This window comes from Misgurnus anguillicaudatus, unplaced genomic scaffold (genome assembly GCF_027580225.2).
Source record: "Misgurnus anguillicaudatus unplaced genomic scaffold, ASM2758022v2 HiC_scaffold_29, whole genome shotgun sequence".
Taxonomy (NCBI): domain Eukaryota; kingdom Metazoa; phylum Chordata; class Actinopteri; order Cypriniformes; family Cobitidae; genus Misgurnus; species Misgurnus anguillicaudatus.
This window is the reverse complement of record NW_027395279.1, coordinates 7,532,797-7,546,788: the sequence shown is the minus strand read 5'-3', so window position 1 is coordinate 7,546,788 and position 13,992 is coordinate 7,532,797. Positions and strand designations below refer to the sequence as shown.

The 13,992-nt window shown below is 37.2% G+C and overlaps 1 protein-coding gene across 3 annotated transcripts; it reads right to left on the bottom strand.

Moving 5' to 3' along the window:
- Window positions 1-6,630: 6,630 nt before the first annotated feature.
- Window positions 6,631-13,354, bottom strand: LOC141362933 (uncharacterized). 3 transcript variants are annotated; one of them, XM_073865213.1, is made up of 2 exons: window positions 13,161-13,354; window positions 6,631-8,045 (listed from the first exon to the last, which is right to left on the bottom strand). In XM_073865213.1, exons 1-2 carry the CDS (start codon window positions 13,213-13,215, stop codon window positions 7,045-7,047), a joined length of 1,056 nt encoding a protein of 351 aa, XP_073721314.1. In that variant the 5' UTR covers window positions 13,216-13,354; the 3' UTR covers window positions 6,631-7,044. The 3 variants fall into 3 exon arrangements, with proteins under 3 accessions (XP_073721314.1, XP_073721316.1, XP_073721317.1); XM_073865215.1 differs by lacking the exon at window positions 13,161-13,354 and adding an exon at window positions 8,944-9,368; XM_073865216.1 differs by lacking the exon at window positions 13,161-13,354 and adding an exon at window positions 9,227-9,366.
- Window positions 13,355-13,992: the final 638 nt, after the last annotated feature.

Below are 13,992 nucleotides of genomic sequence, written 5' to 3'. Positions count from 1 at the left end.
GTCATTGTTTATGCGTCTCATTTATCATTTCCTTATAACTGCTTCAATCTAGTTTGCAACATTTCTCGTGGTGAATGTTTATACGCATGTTATCTCGTTGTAAGGAGCTGAACCATAACTTGTGTTGTGATGATGACGCGCGCGCATCCTCACTTCGACACGCCCATTACTGCATTCTTGCGGCTTCTTGTTCACACAGATATCACGCGTATCTTACTAGGCCCTCTTTCCGGCAACGATCCCAGAAGATTAACGGAACGAGTTTTTGTTCACACAGACAATTGTCTGGCAATTTTACGGGTATTTTTTGGGACCAGAGGTCTGTGTGAATGGGGTTCATGGGAGTTTAGTCAAAAACTCTTTTATTGACGTCATCCAATCAGGAAGTAGAGAGCTGTAGTCCAAACCGGCCTTTAGCTGCTTTAAATGGGACTTCTGTTAAAAAAAATATATCACTTGGCAGTGAACTTTGAGCGTTATCATATTGCAGGTATTATTTATGCTTTAACAGCAACATTACACACTAACTAAAGTTTGAAAATGGGATCAGGAAAAACAAAACCTTTAAAACTGCATGTTGGTGAGTAGGCTGAGTGGTGACTAAATATTCATATTTTTTTGCAGGGAACTATCCCTTTATTGTTTCTGGACCCCAACTTGAAAAGTCTTTCTGTTCAGTTTTTATGAAATGTCCATTTTTTATAACATTTCTGAGCAATTAAACTCCTTATCTTTGACCCCCCCAAAACTTGAGAGTTGACAAACTTGTACCATAATTTTATGATATTTCATTACATGCCTCAGCCTATTTAAACACAAACATATGCTTTGCATAGCAATTTACATGAGAGCTTAAGAAATCACCGTAATGAATTGGGTGTAAATGGGAACTATCAGTCTGGAATAATGAGTTTATCAACAGCTCCATTAACACTGATGTGACTGAAACATAAACATTTCAAGACGGCTAACAGCTCTGTTAATTAACACTTCTATTAACCCCATGGCTTGTGCAGAATTCAGAATTTAAGATATGATTTCATATTCTATAAATGATATTAGTAATTTGGTGTGGCGATGGCGCAGTGGATAAGACACATACCTTTGGTGTGAGTGACCCGGGTTCGAATCCAATGTGACACACCATTGTGTCCCTGAGCAAGACACTTAACCCCTAGTTGCTTCAGAGGTGTGCCGCTCGTGTGCGACAACTGACATATCAATTGTAATTTGGATAAAAGCGTCAACTAAATTAATAAATGTAATTTTATGGAACATGACTTTATTTCCTGGAATGCTTTGCTTTAACCATTTATAATGGTTGCCAAACAATTTTCCAAAGTAACTTTCCTAACACTGAATGTATGTGAGATTCTTTCTGTTGTGTGACTGTTTTTGACATTTCTTTGAATTGCCATGCATTTAATTCCACTTCCTGCGGAGTCAATTCAATTCATATTCCAATTCATAAATTGAATGGAGGCCAATTCTGAAATTCTGAATTGTGCACAAGCCTGATTAACACTGATTGGTTCATTTTTGCCACAAATGAAATCTTTTACCGTAAATATGAACTATTATGTTAATTAATATTATACCACAGGTCTGTTGAATGCTTTATTCTGATTGGCTGAGAAATGTTCCATGGGTGTTGATAAATTTTCTTGTAAACCCAGAGCCGATCCTGGACTCCTGGGTGCCCAACTTTGTGAGGGGGCCCTGTCAGCACGTTCAAATAATCATTCAGTGTCTCTGCCAGGGACGTGCACAGGGGGGTTGCTCAGGTACATATGCCCTTCTTGACTCCAGTTGCCCTTCCGAGGTGGAAAAAAATAAATTGTACTTTTACTTCGTTTACACTGTGCAGCGTTCCTTCGTTACTGTATTTTAATTAATTACGAAATTTGTATTTTATTTTTAAATTGCTGTCTCGTGTTTCTGGGGCATTCGCGAATTAATTATTCATTTGAGTCGATTCCTTACAAAGTGTTGCAAATAAATGAGTCTTTTGAGTCGATTCTTTACAAATCAAATGGGCCAAACGTTTTTGGTTTGCTAATCAGTTTGAATGAATTGTTCAGATCGCTGCAAAAACGGAATCGTCTGAAGCTGTTTTACTCGTAGCCTATGTAGAAACATGCAGAATATAACCAGTGTTGGGTGACGTGGAAATGTAGGTTGGTATTTAACTAAAAGCAAAACTTCACACATGTACCCGCCATTACATACGCGCGACCTGTTCGTCGTCAGACACAGTTAAACGCGTGCAACCTCCATAAGCATTGTAGCACAGATTGAAGAAAATCCATCGATGATTGACGTCTGATTCGCTGTATACTGTATTGCAGGGCTGGACTGGGACAAAAAATTGGCCCTGGCATTTTGGCCCAGACCGGCCCACTACATAGGATCACAAATCTTTGTGCTACCTTGACTACCAACTCCATATGATTAAGTATAAAAATATAAGAGCTGACACGTGACATTACAAAAATGTAAGCACTATAAAAGGCTTTGCAGGATTTAAAAATAATAGTGCCAGCCAGTGAGTGCACAACGTTTAAACTAACCATTCTGACCACCTTATGATAACACAGAGACCTGATAAATGTTACAATGAAGTTGCAGTCTCGCGTCAGAGCCATGAGTCCCATTACAGTGTTTGCAGAATATTTTGATCACTTAGTTCTGAACACCTTTTACAAATTCCAAACCAGTAATTTTAATAACCAACATTAATTTTGTATATATCTTTTCCTTTCATCCTATATTATGCCCTTGCTGCCCGAATCAGGATTTCTTGTCTAATGGTCACACCTCAATTTTGCAATTTCCACGCATGGCATCTTTCTTATGAACATCAAATAATGAATTTCCAGTGTGTGTTAAACATTTTTTGGCCCATTTTAAATGTATAAGAAAACGTGCCTAATAATTCTGCACACTTATTTATAAGGTGTTTTTTCTCCAGCCAGCCATCATTAACAACAATGTATTACTTATAAATGCCTTATTTACAAAATTAATGGTAGTTATTAAGATTAATATGGTTTGGAATTAGTAAAATATGTTTGATAAAACTGTGAACAAAAGTTTGATTTAGCTACCTAATAATTCTGCCCACACTGTAGTTTATTGCAATGTAACTGTCATTTTGCAAACAGCCATCGGTCTACCACTTGTGTTTTTGACTGCGTTTTTTCAAGAGGATATTTAAGAAAACTGTTTTAAAAGCAGCTGCTGATTAGGTGTCTCCTGGGCCGGTCTGTCCGAAAAAAAATAAACACTAACGCTAACTTTTTTGGAAAATGCAGAACATTGCCATCGCGCCTTTTAGCGCCATTAATGAAATACATTAAAACAAAGAAACAAAGAAAGCAACGGGCTGTGTTGCGCGATGTACGAGTGGCTGGTCAGACAAAAAAAGTGTGAGATGTATGATACGTCTGCATGATACTCGCTCTCTGTTTCTTGTGTCAGATCATTGCTCTGTTTCATCGCTCTCTGTTTCTTCTGACTGTCCATCTGACACAAGAAACAGAGGGGGAGGGGTGGAGCTTGTTAAGAGATAATTGGGCCAGCCCAGTGTCAGTATGGAAAATGAACCAATGGGCCGCTGTCCCTGCTTTATGGGCCGGTCGATGGCCAATAAAAAAAATCATTGTATTCACCGGCCCCCAAGGACGTCGGCCCAAACCTCACTACATTTCAATAACAGCTGATTGAGGCGGCCAAATATGAACCAGATTCCGCTTAGAGAATCAGGAGAGGAGGAAAGTCTTTAGAATGAGACATTTATTGATGGTCCAACATCGGTGTATGCTGCTCATATGTGACCCGTCACGGAAACCAGGGACACAAGTCGGCAGCACAAGTTTCGAGAAATGAGAAACAAAGTGTTTTTTTTTTTCAAAATTTGTGATTTTCGTTTTATTGCAGAATCTGTTAGTTGAGATCACGAAGAAGCCTCTCCATGTTTGAGCTAGCAGTTTATGTATATTTAAAAGCGTACATTTTGCGGTTAAAATAGGCTTGTTTTTCCGGAGATTCTAGCATGCAGCGGGGGGTGGGGGGGCGTCATTATCTTTGTGTATATTTACATACTGGATAAGCTTGTGTTTTCGCCTCCGCCCCCAAAGGGAACAGCGTGACTACTGAATAAGGATAGTTCGCCCAAAACTGAAAATGATGTCATTAATGACTTACCCTTATGTCGTTCTAAACTCGGAAGACCTCCGTTCATCTTCGGAACACAGTTTAAGATGTTTTAACATTAGATATAGTCCGAGAGCTTTCTGTCTCCTCCATTGAAAATCTATGTACGGTTTCCATGTCCAGAAAGTAGGGATGCACCAATACCACTTTTTCCATCTCCAGACCTGCCAACCTTGGAAAAAATTTTTGAGTAGCAACTTACCCCAGCGGCGCCACCAGCAAACCAGCAACAAAACACAACACATGCTGGTCTTTCTGGAATACTGTTTTTTTTTCAGCAGTGATGCCAACTGTTTATGTAGTGTCCTAAAGTAGATCTAGTGAACTAAACAGTAATTTCATATCTGACAATACAGAACAGTACACAAACATTGTTTTTCTCAGCAATAATGTAAACATCTATACTTGGTTTTGACTGAATGAGCATATAGTTTTACCTCCTTCATCATCTATACTTTCTGCTTCTATTTCCCTGCTCTGCACAAAAAATCTGATGTACATCGACAGGAGCCAGTAACAATCGAGTAAGAATTACATTGATATTATTTAGAAACGTACGTACTTTTGTTTTGTCATGTTTTCTCGCATGCCTCACATGCTCTTCTGAGTAAGCGGCGGCTGAGTGCTACAAAAAGTAAACACAGACGCTCAAGAGCACTTTTTTTTGAGAAGCCACCTTTTCAAAGCCCTTTGTTATAACGGCATTCTTATCATTTCATTTGACAGGAGACATCCTTAAATAAAGGTTGATGTTTTTGTTTGACTTCTGTCTCATTTTTTCAGGCAGATAAGGCAACATATGTAAAAATTGGCTCATCTTACCCCGCTCTCCCCTACATGTAGCGCTAGCATTACAATAATGAATTAGCAGAAACATCACGGCAAAATTGCGGCCGCTAATAACCGATTATACTGAACACCGCGATCAATATAAACATTGCAATTAACATAATCTGAATATAATATAACATGTAATAGCATACAACTCTCTTCAACTTACTTGTATGATATGTACACATTACAGAACCTTAACAGCAGCATATATAAAGATTGACAGCCGTCTTTACTGGTGTGCAACACTGAAAAACGTTCCCTCTAGGAAACATCTAAAGAACATTAGTTCCCAGATAGTACATTGACTTTCTGACACACCGGGCATTTGCCCGGTATGCCAGATTATTACCAGTCCAGCACTGCTGTACTGTATGATGTAAATGATTCTCACAAAACGCACGTGACATGACAACATAAGAAAACATGAGTTTTGTCTAAAATCATTTTTACGTAAGTGTAAACTGTCAATGTCCTCAGACCATCTTAGGAGATTCTAAATTTATACATAGTGAATGCAAAACTCTTGTCAGTTTACTTTTCTGATATTTCAGCTATAAGCTACGTCAACATTGAGACTAGAGTTAATTTGTAATGCTTGGCTATGTGTTTGTTTTCTTTTTTATGTACTGTTTGTGTATGTTGCAGTTTTACACATACTGTAGAAGTGCCCTTCATAACAATTCCTCTGTTTGCTGTGGAGTCAAGAAATGTCTAAACATTAAAAGATGAACATACAAAAGTACAGAATCTGTCACATTATGTTTTTTTTATGGGCACTGAGCTGTGTCCTGATTGTTTACACATGCAAAGCATAAAATATGTAGGATCAGTTTGATTCACTTATGTGCATTTGGGTACAACACACATAAGTCAATCAGCATTTAATGCTGTTGTTCTTTGTTGGTAAAGCATGTATGTGTTGAAACATAAACAAAGGTTAATAAAATGTGACATTCTAAACTTCTGACATACTGATATTTATCTTACCAATATCTGGTCTCCACAGCAAACAGAAAAATCTTGTCTTTACTGTTCTGATACTTATGGAGGGCACTGTATTGTGTGTGTGTGCGCGTGTATATCTAGATTTATTTTTTCATGAGTAACTAGTAACTCGCTACTTGAGTAATTAATTTCTTTACTCACTTGTACTTTTACTTAAGTAAAGTTTTTGGCTACTTTTTCCACCTCTGTTAAAATCTTCATAAATCCAGGCTGAGTTTGCCATGTTTAGCCTAAATAATCAGACAGCAGCTAGCTATCATAACTTGCAGACCAGCAGCCTAGGCTACTATGTTTTTGGTAGGCATTAGGCAAACATGTTTGCTGATTTTAATAAAGACCCTGGCCGTGAGTTTTTTTTTTTTAATGTAGGGGGATGCCTTTTTTTAGGTCAGAGCAACTGCCCCTAAAAATTCCTGTGCATGTCCCTGGTCTCTGCGTAAATCTAGCCATAAACAAAACGTTAACTAAACACGTTGTATTATCTCACAGCTGTAAAGGAGTTTAAGTTGATTACAATGCACAATACACACAATACATTTGAAGATGTTCCAATTTAGCACACAAAAGTACACGAAATACACTTAAACTTGTACTTTATTACAATTAAATTACAACTAAAATATACGAAGTAGAAAATTAGCTGTTCCAAAATAGCACTCTAATCAAGTAAACTAATCAATAGCACACTTTAAATGGTCATTAGTGTGACTCCAAGTATACTGAAGTGTATCAAAATTAAAAATAGCATACTATTTTTTTACTAGGGCTGATTCATGAGTTAATTTTTAGATCAACAGTTGCTATCTGAACATGTAATGCACATCGAGGCGAACAATGACGCAGAAGTTTAAACAAAAACTGCAAGATATAGCCTACAACGTAGGTCCTATGTAAACGTATAAATCGCAATTGAGACTTCACAACAAAAAGTCCACTCATGTGTATATCATTACTCCACAGATGGAAACGGTTTCTTTCCAGCGTGAATTCTCACATATGCATTAGGGCGAAATTTTCTTTTTGAAACTCACTAATAGCATCTGAATGGTTTCTCTCAGTGTGAATTCTCATGTGTCTCTTAAGGTGACTTTTATTTCTGAAACACTTTTCACACTGAGGACAAGCGCAAGGTTTCTCTTTACTGTGAATTTTCATGTGTTCTGTAAGGTTGTTTTTACTTCTGAAACTTTTTCCACATTGACTGCATGCAAAAGCTTTCTCTCCGGTGTGAATTAACGCATGAGTCTTAAGGTTAGTTAGTTGTGAAAAACACGTTCCACACAGATGACACACGAATGGTTTCACCCCAGTGTGAATTGTCATGTGTCTCTTATGTTGACTTTCATAGCTGAAACACTTTTCACACTGAAGACAAGCGAAAGGTTTCTCTTCAATGTGAATTTTCATGTGTGCTGTAAGGTTGCTTTTACTTCTGAAACTTTTTTTACATTGACTGCATGTAAAAGGTTTCTCTCCAATGTGAATTAACGCATGAGTCTTAAGGTTAGTTAGTTGTGAAAAACTCCTTCCACACAGATGACACGTGAATGGTTTTTCGCCAGTGTGGATTTTCATGTGTGTTTTTAAATGTGATATTTGGGTAAAACATTTTCCACACTCATGACAAGTGTATGGTTTCTCGCCAGTGTGAGTTCTCATGTGTATCTGAAGTTGTTTTGCAGTTAGGAAAGTTTTTTCACACTGATGGCAAGCGAAGGGTTTCTCTCCAGTGTGTATTTTTATGTGCTTTGCAAGGTTTGATTTTCTGGCGAAACTTTTCCCACAGCGATGACACGTGGGCTTCTCCTCACTGTGAATCCTTGAGCGATCCGTAGGGCATTCGTCTGTTTTCACACTCTTTTCAAACGTTTTGTCTCCTGTTCTTCGAGTTCCTTTCTGTGCAACATTCTGTATTGTTGTAATATTATGATGCGTTTCATCAGCTTTATTCAGTTCAGGCTGATTGTCCTTGTTTATTTCCATCATGATATCTAAAATAAACACATTAAATTGTTAAAATTCAGTCTTGCATTTGTTCCTCATCATGGTAAAATGTTTTGCTGTAGTTATGCAGCTGTTTGCCAATAACTGTAGATTTAAATTGATGTTATTCATGGCAAGAGTTTGTTCAAAGATAAATAAACATTAAACATTAACAAGTGTAGCGCCCCCCTCAGTATTTATATTAACTAGGGCAGGGCTTTTGGGTTCTGTTAATGTATTAATAAAATGTGTAAACCCTTATTAACTCAATTTAGATATTATCTTGGATTTCTCTTTTAAAATACACACCTGAAATGTTTTCTTTACCTGACTATGAATTTACCTTTCTTAAGTTATATTACTAATAAAGATTTTAACCGTGTGTCTAGGTATGTCTTTCCTCAAATAAAACAATAACCTCTTTCCATGTAAATAATAAAATAACTACACAAAGTTTAAGAAAATATCTATTAGTTATTTACTCAAAAAATAAGTTATTATCCCAAAAGAAATAAACAAATTAAATAAAAAATATAATTGTTCTTTTTAAACCTTCAACATAAAATGTAACTCTTTTTTCGAATGAAAATACTGTAATTGAATAGTCTCTCTTACTTACACAAAAATGTAAACAATGTCAATACTGTACCATACAAATGCACAGAATTCAATGTAAACTATGAACCCTCTTTTAAAAACAACAAATGTAAACACAGTCAATACTGTATCATGTATAAATGCACAGAAAACTATTTAAACTCTATTAACCCTCAAGTGGATTCATTCAGAAAACCTCTATATACCTTTAACACTTAAATATCACTTAAACCAGACTTTTTGTGGGCCCACAAAACACCTTTATGCAATCTAAAGCCGGCAACCAAAGTTATTATCAAACTAAAATACCGTAGCAGGCCTAGATGAGGTGCTCGTGTTCGTAGTGACCCAAAAACGTGAAGTCCTGGTTGCTTTAAACTCTGTATGAGTCCTCTTCTCTGTCCTCAGATCGAAAACAGCAGATAAACTCTTCAAACGAGAGTCAAACTTTAACTAGAAAATATTGTTCACTTGTGATGAACTGACTTCAGCATATGTTTCTCAAGTAACGCAGCGTTAGCATTAGCAATGGCACAAAAGTAAACAGTCTTTGAACTTCGTGTAGAAATTCCTCCCGTTTCTCAATATGCACCTTGTCACTCTTTTCATCTGGTTGTCGTGCAAACAATCATCAGAAACAAGTTACATCTTGATTTGTGCACTAGTTTTACATTTTAACTCAGAAAATCTCTGTGTCACGCTCACTCTTCTGCTCCACTCTCTTTCACTCTGTAGCTGTGTCCCAATTCAGGGGCTGCGACCTTCTAAGGACGTATTTTAAGACCGATTGCGTCACAGCAGCGCGACTTCAGGCTGGTAAGGCCGTCCCAATTCGAAGGATGCTTAGAATGAAGCCTCAAAATGCGTCCTCATTTCTCCGCGCTGTTAAGGATAGAACGAATGGATCCTTAACAGCCGAGGATATCCCAAGATTCATTGCGCGCCTGCAACGGCGGCTGGATATTATAAAATAAACAATTAAAACCTTCATTAAATAAAAGTGTGTATTTATCAAAAAAAGTTTGTCACTGTTTTAGTATTATAAGTTATGTTTTGTGTTAATATTATTATTTTTATGACGCATATATTTCTAAGGTTGATTTATTAAATTTAATATACTGTTGAATAGTTTAATCTACATCAACGTGTCATATTTTATAAACTTAATTAATATTTTTTTGATTTCATATTTATTTTAATAAGTCGGAAACGTTTCCGCTATGTCCTGCTAACAGGCGCAGCAGGTGACGTCAATTATGGGTCATCCGAAGGTTAGACCGTCTCATTTCAGTTCTCTTCGCGGATTTCTGAGGCTGCCACCTTGAAAGACCGAGTGCTCATATTTAAGGTCGCATGCTTATAAGGTCGCAGCCCCTGAATTGGGACACAGCTTGTATCTCCCGCTGCAAAACCACACCTCTCACTCTACTGCCGATCGTCATTAACTCCATAAATGCTGGTTTAGACAGTTTTCAGAAACACTTAAACTTTAAATTAGAACAAAAAATATACAATCATTTTTAAACTGCTTTTAACATTTTTAAACATAACTTATTAAATTAACTTAAACCTTTTTAAATCACACTATTTATATACTCTTATTTAATGATACTACAAGCATCACTTATTATGTTGGCTTGAAAAAGCCAACATACTGTTCTTCATTCTAAACTTATTATTATTATTATTATTCTTATGCTCCCCCACTTTTACCAATTGTAACTCCTCCTAGAGCTTTCAAGCTACACCCACAAAACTTTACAAAACTTTTAAGACTGGTCCGTAGATTTATGCTATGACTTTTCTAACTGATGGGACCTTCCGAATTCCTAAACGGGGCGCTCAAACACCCCAAAATTTCCATTGACTTAACATTACGACCAACTTTGACGGGTCATAGCTGTGAACGAGAAATTTGTAGAAACTTGTGGGTTATCACAGTTGAGAAGGCTGACAGGCTCTGTAAGAACATACATCACAATGGGGTGTAAGCTGTACCCCTGGGGTGTAAGAGGCCCCCAAAATTTCCCATTGACTTATAATGGGGGAGGAAGCACGCCCATATAAGGGAATAAAAGCGTCCCGGATGGAATATCTTCACTTAAGAGTGTCGCAGAGACATGGGGGTGGGCTCATTTTACTCAGGCATCCAATCAGACTCTCAGGATTCTTACAGAGTTATTAAGCCACGCCCCTAGCAACCAAATATGAGCACCCTAGCAACAGAACAAACAAAGCCTTATATCTCCGCTTCAGAACATCATAGAGACACGGGGGTTGGACCATTTTACTTGTGGCTTGAAGGGTGATCATTATGGGATGCCAATTTTCTCCCTAGCAACCAAACTTAGTACCCTAGCAACGGAATAAACAAAGCCTTATATCTCCGCTTCAGAACATCATAGAGACACGGGGGTTGGACCGTTTTACTTGTGGCTTGAAGGGTGATCATTATGGGATGCCAATTTTCTCCCTAGCAACCAAACTTAGTACCCTAGCAACGGAATAAACAAAGCCTTATATCTCCGCTTCAGAACATCATAGAGATACGGGGGTTGGACCGCTTTACTTGTGGCTTGAAGGGTAATCATTATGGGATGCCAATTTTCTCCCTAGCAACCAAACTTAGTACCCTAGCAACGGAATAAACAAAGCCTTATATCTCCGCTTCAGAACATCATAGAGACACGGGGGTTGGACCGTTTTACTTGTGGCTTGAAGGGTGATCATTATGGGATGCCAATTTTCTCCCTAGCAACCAAACTTAGTACCCTAGCAACGGAATAAACAAAGCCTTATATCTCCGCTTCAGAACATCATAGAGACACGGGGGTTGGACCGTTTTACTTGTGGCTTGAAGGGTGATCATTATGGGATGCCAATTTTCTCCCTAGCAACCAAACTTAGTACCCTAGCAACGGAATAAACAAAGCCTTATATCTCCGCTTCAGAACATCATAGAGACACGGGGGTTGGACCGTTTTACTTGTGGCTTAAAGGGTAATCATTATGGGATGCCAATTTTCTCCCTAGCAACCAAACTTAGTACCCTAGCAACGGAATAAACAAAGCCTTATATCTCTGCTTCAGAACATCAGAGAGACACGGGGGTGGGACCGTTTTTCTTGTGGCTTGAAGGGTGATCATTATGGGATACCAATTTTCTCCTTAGCAACCATACTTAGTACCCTAGCAACGGAATAAACAAAGCCTTATATCTCCGCTTCAGAACATCTTAGAGACACGGGGGTTGGACCGTTTTACTTGTGGCTTGAAGTTTAATCATTATGGGATGCCAATTTTCTCCCTAGCAACCAAACTTAGTACCCTAGCAACGGAATAAACAAAGCCTTATATCTCTGCTTCAGAACATCATAGAGACACGAGGGTTGGACCGTTTTACTTGTGGCTTGAAGGGTGATCATTATGGGATGCCAATTTTTTCCTTAGCAACCAAACTTAGTACCCTAGCAACGGAATAAACAAAGCCTAATATCTCTGCTTTAGAACATCATAGAGACACGGGGTGGGACCGTTTTACTTGTGGCTTGAAAGGTGATCATAATGGGATACCAATTTTCTCCTTAGCAACCAAACTTAGTACCCTAGCAACAGAATAAATGTTAGCTTCATGCTAATCATGTTAGCTTCATGCTAGCTTTGTGCTAATCATGCTAACATCATGCTAATCATGCTAGCATCATGCTAGCTTCATGCTAATCATGCTAGCATCATGCTAGCTTCATGCTAATCATGCTTACATCATGCTAGCTTCATGCTAATCATGCTAACATCATACTTAAACATACTAACAGCCGGATAGCCTACTAAACTAAACTTCTGTCAAACCGTTTTAAACTTTCCGGCTACACTTTTTCAAGCCAACATAAAGTTTGTCCTCAAACTTTAATATCTAGTTACTTCATGTTTTTAACTTCATGTTTTTAACTGGGTTACACCAGTCTTCATCTTTACAGAATAAAACTATAAAATAACAGCCTCATGCAAAGAATTTGGCAACCAGAAATCCTCATCAACCTTTTTCTGTTGCTTTGCTGTTTATTCTGTAAAGATAAAAACTTGTTAATGTTTTAACGTTCATTTAACTTTGAACAAACTCTTGCCAGTAAATAACATACATTCTAATCTACAGTAAGTAACTGGCAAACTGCTGCCACTAATACTGTCTTTTTTTCTTTCAGAAGTTTTTACCTTTATGTGAATTAAGTTATCTCATTTCTTTAATTTCCTGTAATTTATTGTCAATCTTCTGTCTTATGGTTTACCTATTGGAGCATTGCACTTCCAAAACCAAAGTCATGGATAAATTCCCAAAGAACACAGCCATTTAATCCACTGGAATTTGCTTTGACAAACCAGTTTACCTTATGTTACATGCAATTCTACTGAATCTATTATTTATCACATATTTTGGTTCAATTTTTTCCTAATCAATTTGAATAATTTTCTGTATTTGTGATTATTCTTCAAGCATCAATAATTAAGATTGAAAAATAAACACCAACCTCTTTGTTCTTCAGTATCTTCAATCTTTATTCTGCATGGTTGTGAATCTCTCATCTTCTCAAGCTCTTCTATCAACACCAACAAGAAGTCATGAAGCTTTCAGTATGGAGTGATTTCTCTCTGTGTTTGACTCCAGCATTTATTGGTGGATTGCTGTAGGAGGAGCTTCACTGAAGGTCTCAATCAATTTGGGTGTGGCTGGATTTAGAGAGGCTTTGTTAGTCAAAATGTTATAGACCAGTCATTCTCAACCCATTAGGGGCCCTCAACAAACTTCCAAGAGAGTATCAAGAGGACTTAAATTATCCAAAATAAGCATTAAAATAGGTTAAAACAACCAAGAATGAAGATATGTCTTAGTGTTTGGGTATTTTTGTAAGAAACGTTGAGAACCGCTGCTATAGAGGAATCTATTTCAGGGTTGAATCAGACAAGTTCTTTGGTTTATGTCAAATAAACATTCACCTGTTTAGTCAAGTCTATTTAATCACAAATTGGCTATAAACATTAGAGAAATGTGACCATTAGTTTACAAAAGAAATATTGATTCAAACTTACTGCAGAAAAGCACCACTTTAGTAAATAAAATATTAACATGTGACAATTCTTACACTGTAAAAAGTCATTCTGCAGGCTTGTAGATTTGATGAAATTTAATATGTAAACTTTATTAACAAAATTAATTTCATGTAGTTTGGTATTTTTTTGTGTTAAAATTCTTTAAAAATGACTGAAATAAAAACAACTTATTGTTTTTGTGAATGATTTAGCTTTTCTTATTGTGTATCTGCGCATGTAGCGAATACTGAATAAATCCAACGTAATATTAAT

Coding starts and splice junctions, on each gene's coding strand:
- LOC141362933 (XM_073865213.1), bottom strand. CDS start 13,215: ATGAGAGATTCACAACCATGCAGAATAAAGATTGAAGATACTGAAGAA. Junction 8,046..13,160: donor AGATACTGAAGAACAAAGAG/GTTGGTGTTTAT, acceptor TGTTTATTTTAG/ATATCATGATGGAAATAAAC.